We start from the raw sequence: 14,254 nt of genomic DNA, 5'->3' as shown, positions 1-14,254 counted from the left end.
TTTAGTGAAGATTGATGCAAAATCAGCATTAAAAACCTTGATGGCATCAGTTATTACCTCTCCTTCCCCACTAAGTAGAGGACCTACAATTTCCTTCATCTTCTCTTGCTTCTAATGTATTTAAGGAACCTCTTCTAATTACCTTTTATATCCCTAGTTAGGTGTGACTCTTTTTGTGCCGTTGCCTTTCTGTATTTATCCCTACATGCTTGTGCTATTCTTTTATTCCCCTCCTAAGCATTTTGTACATGTTTCTGCATTTTGTAGGATTCCTTTTTGATTTTGCATGTGATTAAACAGCTCCTGACAGAGCCATATTGGTCTCTTATTATTCTTCCTATCTTTAGTTTGCACAGGGATAGTTTGCAGTTTGTTTTTAATATTGTCTCCTTGAGAAACTGCCAGCTCTCCTTTATCCTTTCTTCCCCTGAAACCTTACCTACCAGTTCTTTGAGTTTTATTAAAGTCTACTTTTTGGAGTCTGTTCTTAGTCTGCTGCCTTTGCTCCTTCTTTTCCTTAGAATCAATTTCACCCAAATTGCCTTCCACCTTCAGATTTGCAACCAATTCCACTGTTGGTCTGAAACAGGTCTAAAATGGCTGTCCCCCTGGCTACGTCCTCCACTTTCTGAATCAAAAAATTGTCCCTAATAGCTTCCAAGAACTTACTGGAAAATTTGTATTTTGCTGTATAACTTTTCCAACCAATGTCTGGGGAGCTACCAGGTCTTCTGCTTTGGATATTGCGGTTGTTTTAGAAATGCCTCATCCACCTCCTCTTCCTGATTTGATGGTCTGTAGGAGACCCCTACCATGACGTGTCACCGCTTTTTTTCCCTTTTATCTTTACCCCGAGACTTTCAACTGCTCTGCCTCTCCCCTTCTGCTGGACCTCAGAACAAGTGTTAATATATTCTTGGTGTACACTGCAACACCTCCTTGCTTTTTCCCTTCCTGTCCTTCCTGAACAAGCTATACCCCTCTATCCTAATATTCATGTCATGAGATTTGTCCCCAAGTCTTTGTGATGCCAAATAAGTTCATAATTTAGCTTGTGTACTAATACTTCCAGTTCTTCCTGTATATTCCACATGCTCCTTGCTTTTGTGTATAGACATCTAAGATGTTGAGCAGATTCCCCCAATGATTTCCTTGTTATTGCTCCCATGACCCCTACTGTAAATTTTTTTTTCTGCTCCCACTCCCAACATCTAACCCTTTGTTAAAGTCGCCTTTTTATGCTTCTCTGTGGGCTTATCTGCCCCCCTTTGAACTTAATTTAAAGCCTTCCTCACAAGATTGGCAAGTTGGTGTCCAAAGATGCTCTTCCCCTTCTTAGTCAGGCAGACCACATCTCTTCCCAGCATCACATGGTCAAGGAAACCAAAGCCTACCTGTTGACACCATCTGCACAGTCATGCATTCATCTTCAGGATGTGTGCTCCTGCCTAGGCCCTTACCCTCAACCGAGAGGATGTATAAGAACATAGCCTCACTCTCCAACTCCTTCAGTCTCACCTTCAGAGCCTGGTAGTCACTGCTGATCTGCTCCGGGTCGTACCCAGCAGTTTCATTAGTGCCCATGTGGATAAGCAGCATGGGGCACTGGTTAGAGGGATAATCTTTCCAGGATCAGTGGATCAGAGTCTCAATAATCTTTCCGTAATATCTTGTACATGGGCTCCAGGCAGGCAGCAGACCTCCTGGGACTTCATGTCAGGTCAGCAGATGGATGTCTCCAGCCCCCTCAGAAGGGAGTCACAGACTACCAGCACCCTATGCCTCCTCCTCTTGGGTCTGGTGGCCATGACCCTCCCAGCTTTGGGGGCAGGTGGCACCTTCTCCTCAGCCATTGGGGTCTGCCCCTCACTGCCTGTTGCCAGTACAGCATACTGGTTCTTGACTGCGAAGGATGGGGAACTTGGATGGGGGTGGAGCACTGTCTACTGCCTGAGGCGGCCGGCAGCCAGTCTCCTTCCAGCAGAGGTGCCTTTCTTCTCTGGTGCTCTGTAGCAATCTGTAGCCAGCTAACATTCTCCATCCTGGACATCTCCATGTGCATCCTCATAATCCTCATGCTCCTGGATGCTATACGGATGTACCAGCTCCCCCTGCAGCTCTCTTACCTGCTTCCTGAGGGACTCCATCAACAGACACCTCTCACACCAGGTGGTTCCCCATGCCTGGCTTTCATTGGCAGGGACATGCAGGCCGCATTCCCAGCAAGTCAAGATAAGGACCTAGATAGAAGCTTTTAGGATCAGGAGGACACCTGTTTGGCCAGGGCCCCCCTGCAGACAAAGGAAGAGCTAGCAGTGGTGTTAGCGGCACACCATTTTCCTCCTATTGTGACTTCTTCCTTGTAGAGTACCTGTAAATTAAGGGAACGAAAACAACAACCTTAGTTCTCTGCATTCCTTTGCTGGTGAACTCCCTTAATCTCCCGGCTGCCTTCGTCTCACCAACCACATGTCTATGTTGATATGTTGCATTTTAAAATATGCAGTGGATAAATTGCCACTCTTAATTTATTATTTCTACTAAAATCACACCCACAGTGAGAATAGAACTACACAGCACTTTACCAAAAGAGAGAAAATATAGAGCTTGGTAAACTATTGGCCAAGAATAATTTGTTCAGGGCATTTAACCCATGTTTGAATTCTCCATGCTCAGATTCTGAGTTCGGTGAATTTTTTCATTGTTCAGACAGATTGGATGGAAGTTTTCTGCAAACATATTTTAGTTTCTGGGTTGATTGCAAACAATTACTATTTTGACTATTTTCTATCCATACTTCACTGTTGCACAATGTGATTGGTCATCTAGGACCTCGTTTACACTGCACCAGTGTAACCACACTGATAGAAAAACAGAAACAAACGGTCCTGTTATAAATCCCTTCTTAGCACTATAATTGCATTTGCACTAGGGGGTTGCATGGATGTAACTAAATCTGGTTTTCAACTGTTTTAGTTAAATTGGTGCAAAACCTGAATGTAGGTGAGGCCTAAGTCAAGTGATGATGTTTCTGATGCCTGATGGCTAACTGAAATCTTTATCCACATGAGGAAGGCCTGAAAAAGTCACTTCTGGACCAAAATGTCTCACCAGCCCATATTTGCATTCATCTTAGTGAGACTTTAGCTTTCCACGAATATTTCCAGGATGCTTTCAAAACCAGTTATCATCTTTCCATAGATGTATTATTGTGATGATAAGCAACACAAAGGCGCAATAAATTTCATCTCCTTGATTACATATTCTTTTTATAATCCCAAATGATTCCTTTTAGCAAAGCCCTTTTAAAAATAATAATAATTTGCTTCTTAGTGCATTGACTGCGTTGACAAGGTAACAACTTCCTTATATGCAACACCATGGCCAAAAGAGCTAATACAATCCTGGGATGTATGAACAGAGGCATCTTGAGTAGAAGTAGAGAGGTTTTATTACCTCTGTATTTGGCCCTGGTGCGACCAAGGATGACCAGATAGCAAGTGTGAAAAATCGGGACAGGGTGGGGGTAATAGGCGCCTATATAAGAAAAAGCCCCCAAAATTAGGACTGTCCCTATAAAATCTGGACATCTGGTCACCCTAGTGCGACCACTGGTGTCCAGTTCTGGTGCCCACAATGCAAGAAGGATATTGGTAAATTGCAGAAGGTTGAGAAAAGAGCCATGAGAATGATTAAAGGATTGGGGCGGGGGGGGAACCCATGCCTTATAGTGATAGCCTTCAGGAGCTCAATCTCTTTAGGTTAACAAAGAGAAGGTTCAGGAGTGAGTTGGTCACAGTCTATAAGTTCGTACATGAACAACAGAAAGCTGATAATAAAAGGCTCTTCAATCGAGCAGCCAGACATATAAAAAAATCCAATGACTGGAAGTTAAAGCTAGAAAAATTCAGACTAGAAATAATATGCAAATTTTTAACAGTGTGGACAATTGGAACTCCTGGAACAATTTACCTCGGAATGTGGTGGATTCTCTATCACAGAAAAATTTTAAATCAAGATTGTATGTTTTTCTAAAAGATCTGCTGTATTTCAAATAGGAATTTATGCAGGGAAGTCCTATAGCCTGTGTTATAAGGGCGTCAGTTAGATTAGCAGAGTGGTCCCTTCTGGCATATGAATGTACTAATTATATGCATTATTTGAGTTCCATAGTAACACAATAGAACATTTATTGCTTATCTAATTCAAACATAAAAAAAAAACACGTAGTGAAGCCAGTGAAAGTTGCCAAGGGATAATAATGCAAAACTCAAAACCAGAAAGAAACAGGAAATATAGTTTTCAGAGTGGTAGCCGTGTTAGTCTGTATCAGCAAAAACAATGAGGAGTCCTTGTGGCACCTTAGAGACTAACAAATTTATTTGGGCATAAGCTTTCGTGGGCTAAAACCCACTTCATCAGATGCAGGGAGCGGAAAATACAGTAGGCAGGTATAAATACACAGCACATGAAAAGATGGGAGTTGCCTTACCAAGTGGAGGGTCAGTGCTAACGAGCCAATTCAATTAAGGTGGAAGTGGCCTATTCTCAACAGTTGACAAGAAGAGATGAATACCAAGGAAATTAGTTTTTGCAGTGATCCATCCATGCCAAGTCTTTATTCAGGCCTAATTTGATGGTGTCCAGTTTGCAATTTAATTCCAGTTCTGCAGTTTCTCGTTGGAGTCTGTTTTTGAAGTTTTTTTGTTGAAGAATTGCCACTTTTAAGTCTGGTTTCAGAGTAGCAGCAGTGTTAGTCTGTATCTGCAAAAAGAACAGGAGTACTGGTGGCACCTTAGAGACTAACAAATTTATTAGAGCATAAGCTTTCATGAGCTACAGCTCACTTCATCGGATGCATAGAATGGAACATATATTGCTGCCATATGCCAGCAATGCCCCTCTGCCATGTACATTGGCCAAACCGGACAGTCTCTACGCAAAAGAATAAATGGACACAAATCTGACATCAGGAATCATAACATTCAAAAACCAGTAGGAGAACACTTCAACCTCTGTGGCCACCCAGTAAAAGATTTAAGAGTGGCAATTTCGCAACAGAAAAGCTTCAAAAACAGACTCCAGCGAGAAACTGCTGAGCTTGAATTAATATGCAAACTGGATACCATTAACTTGGGTTTGAATAGAGACTGGGAATGGCTGGGTCATTACACATATTGAATCTATTTCCTTAAGCTAAGTATCCTCACACCTTCTTGTCAACTGTCTAAATGGGCCATCTTGATTATCACTACAAAAGGTTTTTTTTCTCCTGCTGATAATAGCTCGTCTTAACTAATTAGCCTCTCACAGTTTGTATGGCAACTTCCAACTTATCTGTATGTGTGTGTGTGTATATATATATATGTTCCATTCTATGCATCCGATGAAGTGAGCTGTAGCTCACGAAAGCGTATGCTCTACTAAATTTGTTAGTCTTTAAGGTGCCACAAGTACTCCTCACTTTTAAGTCTGTTATTAAGTGTCCAGGGAGATTGAAGTGTTCTCCTACTGGTTTTTGAATGTTATAATTTTTGACATCTGTTTGTCTTCATTTATTCTTTTGCGTAGAGACTGTCCGGTCTGGCCAATGTACATGGCAGAGGGGCATTGCTTGCACATGATGGCATATATCACACTGGGAGATGTGCAGGTGAACGATCCCCTGATAGCGTGGCTGATGTGGTTAGGTCTTATTATGGTGTCCCTTGAATAGATATGCAGACAGAGTTGGCAATGGGGTTTGTAGCAGGGACTGGTTCCTGGGTTAATGTTTTTGTTGTGTGGTGTGTAGTTGCTGGTGAGTAATTGCTTCAGGCTGGGGGGCTGTCTGTAAGCGAGGACTGGCCTGTGTATTTATACCTGCCTACTGAAGTCTGTTATAGCCCATGAAAGCTTATGCCCAAATAAATTTTTTAGTCTCTAAGGTGCCACAAGTTCTCCTTGTTTGTTTTTTTTAGGAAATATAGTGTACTGTAAAGCTATATATCTACATACATTGACTTTTCACATATACACTCACAAACACATACTATTCATTCCCTTAGCAAATTGATCCGACTTGACCACATGAACCAAAGATAATGTTAACTCTGCCCTGTGCTTGTTGTCAGCATTTTAAAAACATTAATTATGGTGATTAAACTGCATGACATACTCATGAGTTATGCAAGTATTAATTATACCATTGTGAAAATGAGGAAACTTAAGCACAGGACAGGGACTCTATGTTTACACAGCAACTAGACACCCCTGGCTGGAGCCGGAGTTCTGGGACCCTCCCACCTCGCAGGGTCCTAGAGCCCAGGCTCCAGACTGAGACTGGAAGTCTATACTGCAGTGAAACAGCCCTGCAGCCCAAGTCCCGTGCAAGCCCGAGTTGGTTGGAACAGGCCAGCCACGGGTTTTTCATTGCATTAATAGACATACCCTAAGTGTCTCATCCAGGGTCATACAGTGAGTCAGTACTGGAGCTGCGATTAGAATCCAGGAGTCCTGGCACCTAGTTGGCTAATCTAAATCCTAGTTCGCAGTCTCTCACATACATTAAATTTAGCAGGGTGCCTATCAGCTATAGCAAATCTACACGCTTGTTTTTTAGAGCCACCTGCTGAGCCAGAGGAAGTCAAAGTGTATCTCTCAAATGAAAACATGAGTCTCCAAGAGCAACATCTACCCCGTCAACATAGTAAGGAAATTACTTTGCATTTCTCAGTCTGGCTTTGTAATGTTTCATGCCATCTCTTTCAAAGAAAAAGAAAATCTGCAGGTGCTTCTGACTGTGAATGGAAAAGATTAATTATTAGTAAGCAAAACGGCCTCCCCTGGAGTATCACAGAACATTTTTGTACATTATCAGTTGTCCAGCTGATGTTTCCGACCCTGTGACGTGCAGCTTTAAGGGTTGCTTGGGAAACTGCTATGTGGGAGGTAAAAGGACAGTAGAGGACAGGCACAGGGTTCAGTTAACAGCTCAAGAAGTGGGACTGAACAAGCAAACCGTGTAAGTGCAGAGTGAGTTTTTGGTGGTGGTCTTTTGCTTGTGACAACAAAAATAACTTGCATTATGTCTAATAGTAGTGTGTTGTCCAGTGTTACACTGTAAAACCTACAACTAATGCAGCTTTGTAAGAACTCATCCTGCTTTCTCACAGCAAAGCTCTTGGAGGAAGAAAGTGGTGGGGTTGAGCAAAGCACATCTGACTCAGCAGATTATGAGGTAAGTCATTGTTTTATCAAGTGCAAGGCAGCCTGCCGAGCAAAAGGATCTCGATACAGATTTCGGTAGTGGGATTTTCTACAGCGACACTGAATGTATTTGCTTTATCTTCTGTCCCATTGCAAGTGTAAGCATATTCCTCAAGGGCCATACTTTGTGAGGTGCAGAGCGATCACTGGCTTGAAGGTGCTGAGCAGCTCACAGGACTGGGTCCCTCTACTGCTATTTTTCTATGTGTAATATTGCTATATTACTAGCTCTGTAGTATAAAAACCCTGATCATAAACAGTGCCCTCTTGGGAGCACTCACAAGGAGTTTAGCGTTTCCAGCTCCTCACAGGATCGAGCCTGAACAGAGAAGGAAAATGGCACAGACGCTAGAGATCTAACGGTACAGCTGGGGATTCTGCGGAAATGAATGTAACTAGGGCTGTGAAACACGTTTCCAGTGTGAGAGTCCCCAGAACTCCTTGGAACGTGAGATTTTTGCATGTCATTGTGAGATTGTTGAACTGGGCCAGTGTGTGATAAACCTGTGGAATTTTACAAATATTTTTGGTCCAAAATGGCTTTACCTTAAAAATATAGTCTGACTTGCCAGCAGAAGAGGTGACGTATTTGAAAGTTTGAATTTCCAGATTAGAAATGTGTAATTGCAGGAAAATCAGTCTTCCCACTGAAATGGACAACATTTCCCATGTCTCACTGCAGATACTCATTTCTGCAAAAATATCAGGGCTGCAAAGTGGCTTGGAATTAAAATTGCCCATTTTGGGGGTAGAATTTTTCTGATGATATATTTGTTAGTGTCATGCAGCTGGTGGTTTGCTGGAGGGGGCCTCTTGTTAAAATTCAACCACCAAACTCAAAGGGAAATTGGAATGACTTCCCTGCTTCTGATGAAGCTACCCTCCTCCCCCACCCCAATCACTGGATTCTCCTACATCATCTCAATCTCATCTCCTGCATCATCATCATCTGCTATCTGGGTAGCTCATTAAAATATTTCTGAAGAGCAATTCTTTGACTTTTGGAGTGGAACAGATTGCCACAAGTGTTAGAGAATGTGCCTCATCATCAATGTACTCTACATATTTTTTCAGGAATAAAATTTAAACATTTCCAGGGCATTGCACTCGATATACGTTTGTCTGACAAAACCTTAACTCTGACCTCAAACTTCTGCCTGTGAAAGTAACTCATCATACTATTTACCGGTGCACAAATGCCTAACAGACATGAATAGTGGTGTTGCTGAGGCTAAGGTTTTGCATTATAGGCCAGTGGAGAGGCTGTGTATTGTGTTACTATACAAGTTGGAGGTATATGTGACTTACCCATCAGTGAAATTTGTCCTGTTAAAGGAGGACACCTGAACTAGACATTTTCTTGCTTTTTAGGGTTTATGTGGATGGGCTTTCCCTTCAAGACACTTTAATTGTTTTTAATACGTTTATTTTTGATGGAAATATCTATTATACCATCTCTTTGGTACATGTGTGCAGCTGCCATTTAAGTCCCTTTGCGTGTCTACGCAAGAGAAGAATTTTCCCTATAATTTATACCATCAATGAGTGAAGATTGTAAAGCACATTGGTATCCTGTAGGGTGAAGGGAACATTAGGAATCTCCAGTCATGATCACTGTCAGTTCATTTGGCTCCTGACTTAGCTTCATTTTGAACAGGGCCCTTCTGTATTGCAGGACTGCATCATTAAGATTGAGTTGGAGAAAACAGCCAACGGGAGCCTGGGATTTGCGCTGGTAGGTGGCAGAAATGGCCGGGCTATCCTAATTAAAGCCATCAGCCCAGGAAGTATTGCTGATCTCGATGGGAGGCTTCAAGTGGGTGACATTTTATTAAAGGTAACGTTTGACTTCGCTGCTTTGGTCTAGATTTGCCCTGGAAGTTTAGGGAGAGTTTGTGTTACGCTGTGCAGTCATAACCAAACACTGAACATGATCACTGTAATCAGATCATAATTAGGAGTTACCATGACTTGCCACCTGCCTGGGCAAATGTCAAAAATTGGGGTGGGTGGTGGGGTGCTAGCCCGGCTGCAGCTGAGCTTCCTAATCTACAAAACCCTGCAGATCCCGACTCTTGGGCATAGTGCTTCTCATAAGGGCAGGCACCAGTTACTGCAGAGGGGGCGTATCTGTGCTACTGCCTACGTTAGGCCGCTAGTTTCTAGAAAAGGGTTGGCCTGCTTCTGACATGACTCAGATCAGCTGGCCTCTCTGTAGTGGCTTGTGTTAATGAGTTAGCTTGAGATAGCAAAACCCCAGACCGAAATGCTGAGCAATTCTCTGCAGAGACTGCACACGCCAGCCGTTGTAATGTTAATGGCTAATTAAACAGCAAGGCTGACAGAGACCCAGATACCAGAGTGATGGGCATGGGCAGGATTGTGGGGGAGGGGAGGATACATTGCCCTCCACAACTTCCAACCTATGAGGCAGCAGTGGTATCTGTGACCTCTCTAACTTCTGGCTGGCTGTGCGGGAAGGGAGGCAGGCAGTGGAGGGAGGCGAAGAGGAAAGTCTGAAGCTGCTCTGTGGAGCATCATGTCCCTGGGCTCAGGTAGGTGGGAGTAAGCTGCAGTACAGTCTGCTGCCTGTAGGAGTCACTCTGTCCCATGCTGGGGCTCCTCTCTGCAGAGCTCAACTCCCTGCCTGCCTTGGCTTCTTCCCCTCTCCCCCCCACACCCCAAGCTTGGCTGAGTGACTGCAGAGCAGGAGTCTGGCCAAGCCAGGAGGGGCAGCACTGGCAGGAGCTACGGTTTCTCCTCCTCCCCCAACTCCCCACCCCCAGTTAGTGCCAGGTCGGGGTGGGGGGGCGCTGGGGATAGCAAGTGTGGGGAGGAGGGAGGAGACGGTGGGGATTCCACAGAGGGAGCAATCTGCAGGACAGAGGAGTCAAGGATGAGGGGGACTACTGTGTGGGCTGGGGCCAGCTGCCAGGAAGGTTGGGAAGGGTGGAGGAGGGCATCCCAGGGAGCGCAGGGGGTGGGTAGCTGAAGAGCTGGTCACACATTTCCAGCAGAAAATGGCCTCTTGCTCCAGACTGAAGGTTTGTAGATTTTGTTTTTCTTCCCCCAATTTTTCCCTTTTTTTAACAAAAAGCTGAAAAAAACCCAAATCCCCAAATTTGTTCTTGTTCATGTTTCATCCCCACAGCTCCCTTTCTCTCTTCTTTCCACTGGATAGAGGGGCAAAACATGGAAAACTGAAAATGTGTCAGTTCCTGGAGGGTGGTGGCTGTCTGGTGGTACTGCTCTGGACAAAGGTTTACCTAGGAGAGAGGTTCTACTGAGTTATTAACAGTGAAGGGAATGCAGACAATCAGAGCCTTTTTAAGCTGTGGGGGAGGTGTGCACACGTGCTCCGTGCCAGTGTGCGATATGAAACCCTTCTGCTCCAGGGCTGTTAAGGCATTTGTCTTTGTGTGCTTTCCAGGTGAATGGAGATTTAGTGTCTGGTTTAACGCGCAATACGGTGATTGACCTCTTACGCAAGGCTCAAGGCACTGTTCAGCTCACTGTCTGCCGAAGCGCGGCATTGCATTGGGCTTATTCAGGCAGCCAGTGCGATACCTCTTCCCTCCAGAGCACAACAGCCCAGTCTGGTAAGCACTAGTGCAGTCCACTCCTTGCATGTTCAAAGTGGGCAGGTGGTGTGCTTTGGCTTGACTCTCCCCTCTGCGACACCAGTATAGCTCCATTGACTTCAAAGGAGTCGCTCCTTCTTTACACCACTGTAAGTGAGAGTAAAATTGGGCCCACTGCCCCTGATTCTCCTCTCTGACCAAGCAGTGCTTGGCACAGGACCCCAGGGAACAGGCAAAGGTGGCTTTAAGCTTCATTCTGAGGATGGCTGGGGGCAAAGTTATAGCAACTTCAGGGATGCACCAACTTAGCTCTGGTTTCTTCTGTTCCCAGGGGGCTATTCCCAGAGTTGGGAATAGCTGGAGTACGGAGACATTCCCTGTGCCAGAGGCTACCAGCGGGGCTGGGGTACAGCCATAGTGTCTGTTCTCCACCACCCAAAATCCTCCTTGCCCCAGAGAATGCCAGGCAGCTGATTAAGCCAGCCAGCATAGTGGTGCAGAGAGGTGTAACGGGGGTAAGAATCAGGCCCTGAATGTCAGATTGGTCTGAATTCTTGCTTATATATATATACACAAACGTTTTGCTGCACTAGAGAGCATGGCTTGTAGAATTTGCACACACTGATTGCACTGATCGTATACAAAGTTGTGGTAATTTACATATATAGCTGGCCATTTAACATCTAACTGGCATTGCTGAGTCAGTGGTTCTCAATCTTTGTTGGTTTCCGATCCAATAAACGGTCAGAAAATCGCCCTAGATATCCCATAATCCTTTTGAGGTCCAAGAATTTGTGGGATATGAGTTATGGATTGATTTTTGGGGCCATTTTTTGGCTTGCTCATCAAAGAAGGTAGGAGTGGATGACTTCAGGGGTCAAGGGACTGGTGCTTTTAGGTTGAGCTAGTGTGCTGTGGGGATAGGGACTTTTTAGTGCTGCAGTTTTCTGTAAAGTCTTGCAAGCATTTCCCAGTCCCTGGAACTAGATGCAGTTTTATCTTGCTACGCAGAAGGAGGGAGACGGTTTTCCTTTTCTTCACTGCTATCATTATCCACATGGGCCTTTATTCCCTCGCTCATTACCCTTATGTTAACCATGTCTATGCTCAGTCTGCTCATTCTGACATCTCCACATTCCATTGGCTCTGAATGGCCATTAATTCTTTGAGTCTATCTGCGACTTCCGTCACCATGGTATCTGAGCACCTTCAGTGTATTTATCTTCTCAGCACCATGCTCAGGTAGGGCAGTGTGGGGAACTGAGGCACAGTGAGACAAAGTGATGGGACCAAGGTCACATAGCAAGGCTGAGGCAGAGCAAGGAATCCAACTTGGGTCTCCTGAGAGCCTTGCTTGCACTCTTAAGCGCTGGCCCATCCTTCCCCTAACACTGCCCAGACTGTACTGCCAGTGTGCCGTGTAGGGAGAGGTTTCTCACCCAGGCTGGGTGCTGGGGGGTGCCAGCCAGCGATGTCACAGAGACCGTGGGAGAAGGTTCTACTGGAGGGTGTGACAGTTGGCGGCAGTTGAGGAATGAGGCGGGTCGGATGGGGATGGGGGTCCATCAGGCTAGGTTGCTCATGAGGGACATGGCCCCCAGGTGACCCCTGTGAATTGGAGTCAGATATAGGGAGCAGGTTTATGTTTCCCCCCCTCTTTTCCAGTCCTTCTGAGCGTCAGGCTGAGGGTGCAAGCCCGTCCCACAAGTCACATTAAAAGTCTCTTCTCCACAGGACTTGGAAGCTGCGTTAGGTGCTGGCCTGGAAGGAAGAGGTGACCTGTTCCCCTCTCGTCTCCAGTGCGGGAGTAGGGATAAGTGGGGCAGGTGGGGAAGAGCTGCCAGATACACAGCCTGGGGGAAATTCTGCTCCCACAAAGTCCCTGGCAAAACTCCCATTGACTTCAGTGCGGGTAGGACTGCACCCTATATGTGCTAGTTGGAGGAGCCAGAAGCTCAGTGTCCAGAGCCTGGGGGGTTTACAGCTAGTGTCTGCTTCTGTAGCCCTCTGCTGATGGGCTTTCCATGCTGCCAGTGTCACACTGCACAGAAGAGGAGGAGCTTGCCTCTCAGATTCTAAAGACCTTTTTCTTTGCTCTCACTCTCTTGCGTTCAGATGAACAAGGTAGCGAGGGAAGCCTAGAAGCCGAGCACACATTCACTTTCAGAGGAGTGGAAGAGGAATCCAGCCAGATGTGCAGCAAGGTGAAGCCTGAGTGGAATTTCTAGACGTTACCTGGTGACCTGTTTACATGTGTCTCAGTGGCATGGGTTTGGGGAAATGAAGAGAAATCAGTTAATGGGCCACCCCTCTGTGGAGGATCATATTCTAATAAAGTAATAAACCAGGGGTTCTCAAACTGGGGGTTGGGACCCCTCAGGGGGTCTCGATGATATTACATGCGGGGTTGCGAGCTGTCAGCCTCCACCCCAAACCCCGCTTTGCCTCCAGCATTTATAATGGCGTTAAATATATTAAAAAGTGTTTTTAATTTATAAGGGGGGGTCGCACTCAGAAGCTTGCTATGTGAAAGAGGTCACCAGTACAAAAGTTTGAGAACCACTGCAATAAACCATGCTGAAGGGACTGGGCTATTATAAGCAGAGCTGGTAGCTCCGGATTGAGGCAGGGGTCATATGGAAAAAACATAGTATGTGATCCTGTAATTAAAGACTGTCTCATAACACAGACACACAAGGGGGCTGAATTCAGATTGCACAGACAATCTTTATTCTGGCATTTCCTAACTTCTGAATGTTTGACTTCGCAACTTTTACATTTTTAATGCCATTTTTTTTAATGAGATACATATTAAAAAGTTGCACCTTACTGACCACCAACTGCAGCCTTTGAAACGACAAAACTTATCTTCCTCAAACTTAGTTTGGTATCTAAGCCTCAGCAAGGTCTACCAAATATGCCAAGTTTTGTAGCTTCGGCCATTTTTTAGTTATACAGCTGTAAAATTGCTGATAAAAAATATGGCCAAAATGTAACTCTTTCCATGCTCAAACTATAAAAAAAAAGGCTCAACCAATTTCACACATATTTAAAACAAAACAAAAATGGCATCTTTGAGTTGAGTCGAGCTGAGAAAATTTCAGGGTGGGAGGAATTTGTTTGACAAAGTTTTGAGCGAGGGATTAGACTGGAACTTAACTGTCCAAGATCACTAAAATACAGAATCACACCTATGCTGTGCACATGATCTAGCAAATCAGTTTGCCCCCAAAATAAAATAAAATCCTCAATTAGCAATATATTAAAGCTCTTGTTTAATTTTAAGCACATGGTTAAGTCCCTCCCTTTTCAGCAAAGCACATGCTTAGCATTCAACCCACGTTTAAGGTATTTGCTGAATGGGAGCCTAAAACTCATGTCTTATTCTTGGTTATTTTCAGCATGTCTTGAGCCCAATCTCCTTC

The 14,254-nt window shown here is 44.7% G+C and overlaps 1 protein-coding gene across 1 annotated transcript in view; it reads left to right on the top strand.

Annotated features, from left to right (window-relative positions):
* FRMPD2 (FERM and PDZ domain containing 2) overlaps window positions 1–13,057 on the top strand; it is an 86,547-nt gene extending 73,490 nt beyond the window's left edge. Inside the window, exons 29-31 of the mRNA XM_077822827.1 lie at window positions 8,924–8,983; window positions 10,679–10,847; window positions 12,945–13,057. Of these exons, the coding sequence (XP_077678953.1) occupies window positions 8,924–8,983; window positions 10,679–10,847; window positions 12,945–13,057 (342 nt within the window). The remainder of the gene's footprint in view (window positions 1–8,923; window positions 8,984–10,678; window positions 10,848–12,944) is intronic.
* The last annotated feature ends 1,197 nt before the right edge of the window (window positions 13,058–14,254 follow it).

This window comes from Eretmochelys imbricata, chromosome 7 (assembly GCF_965152235.1).
Source record: "Eretmochelys imbricata isolate rEreImb1 chromosome 7, rEreImb1.hap1, whole genome shotgun sequence".
In the NCBI taxonomy this organism is placed as follows: domain Eukaryota; kingdom Metazoa; phylum Chordata; order Testudines; family Cheloniidae; genus Eretmochelys; species Eretmochelys imbricata.
Note: the sequence above shows the minus strand (reverse complement) of the source record. Positions and strands in the feature narration are given on the sequence as shown.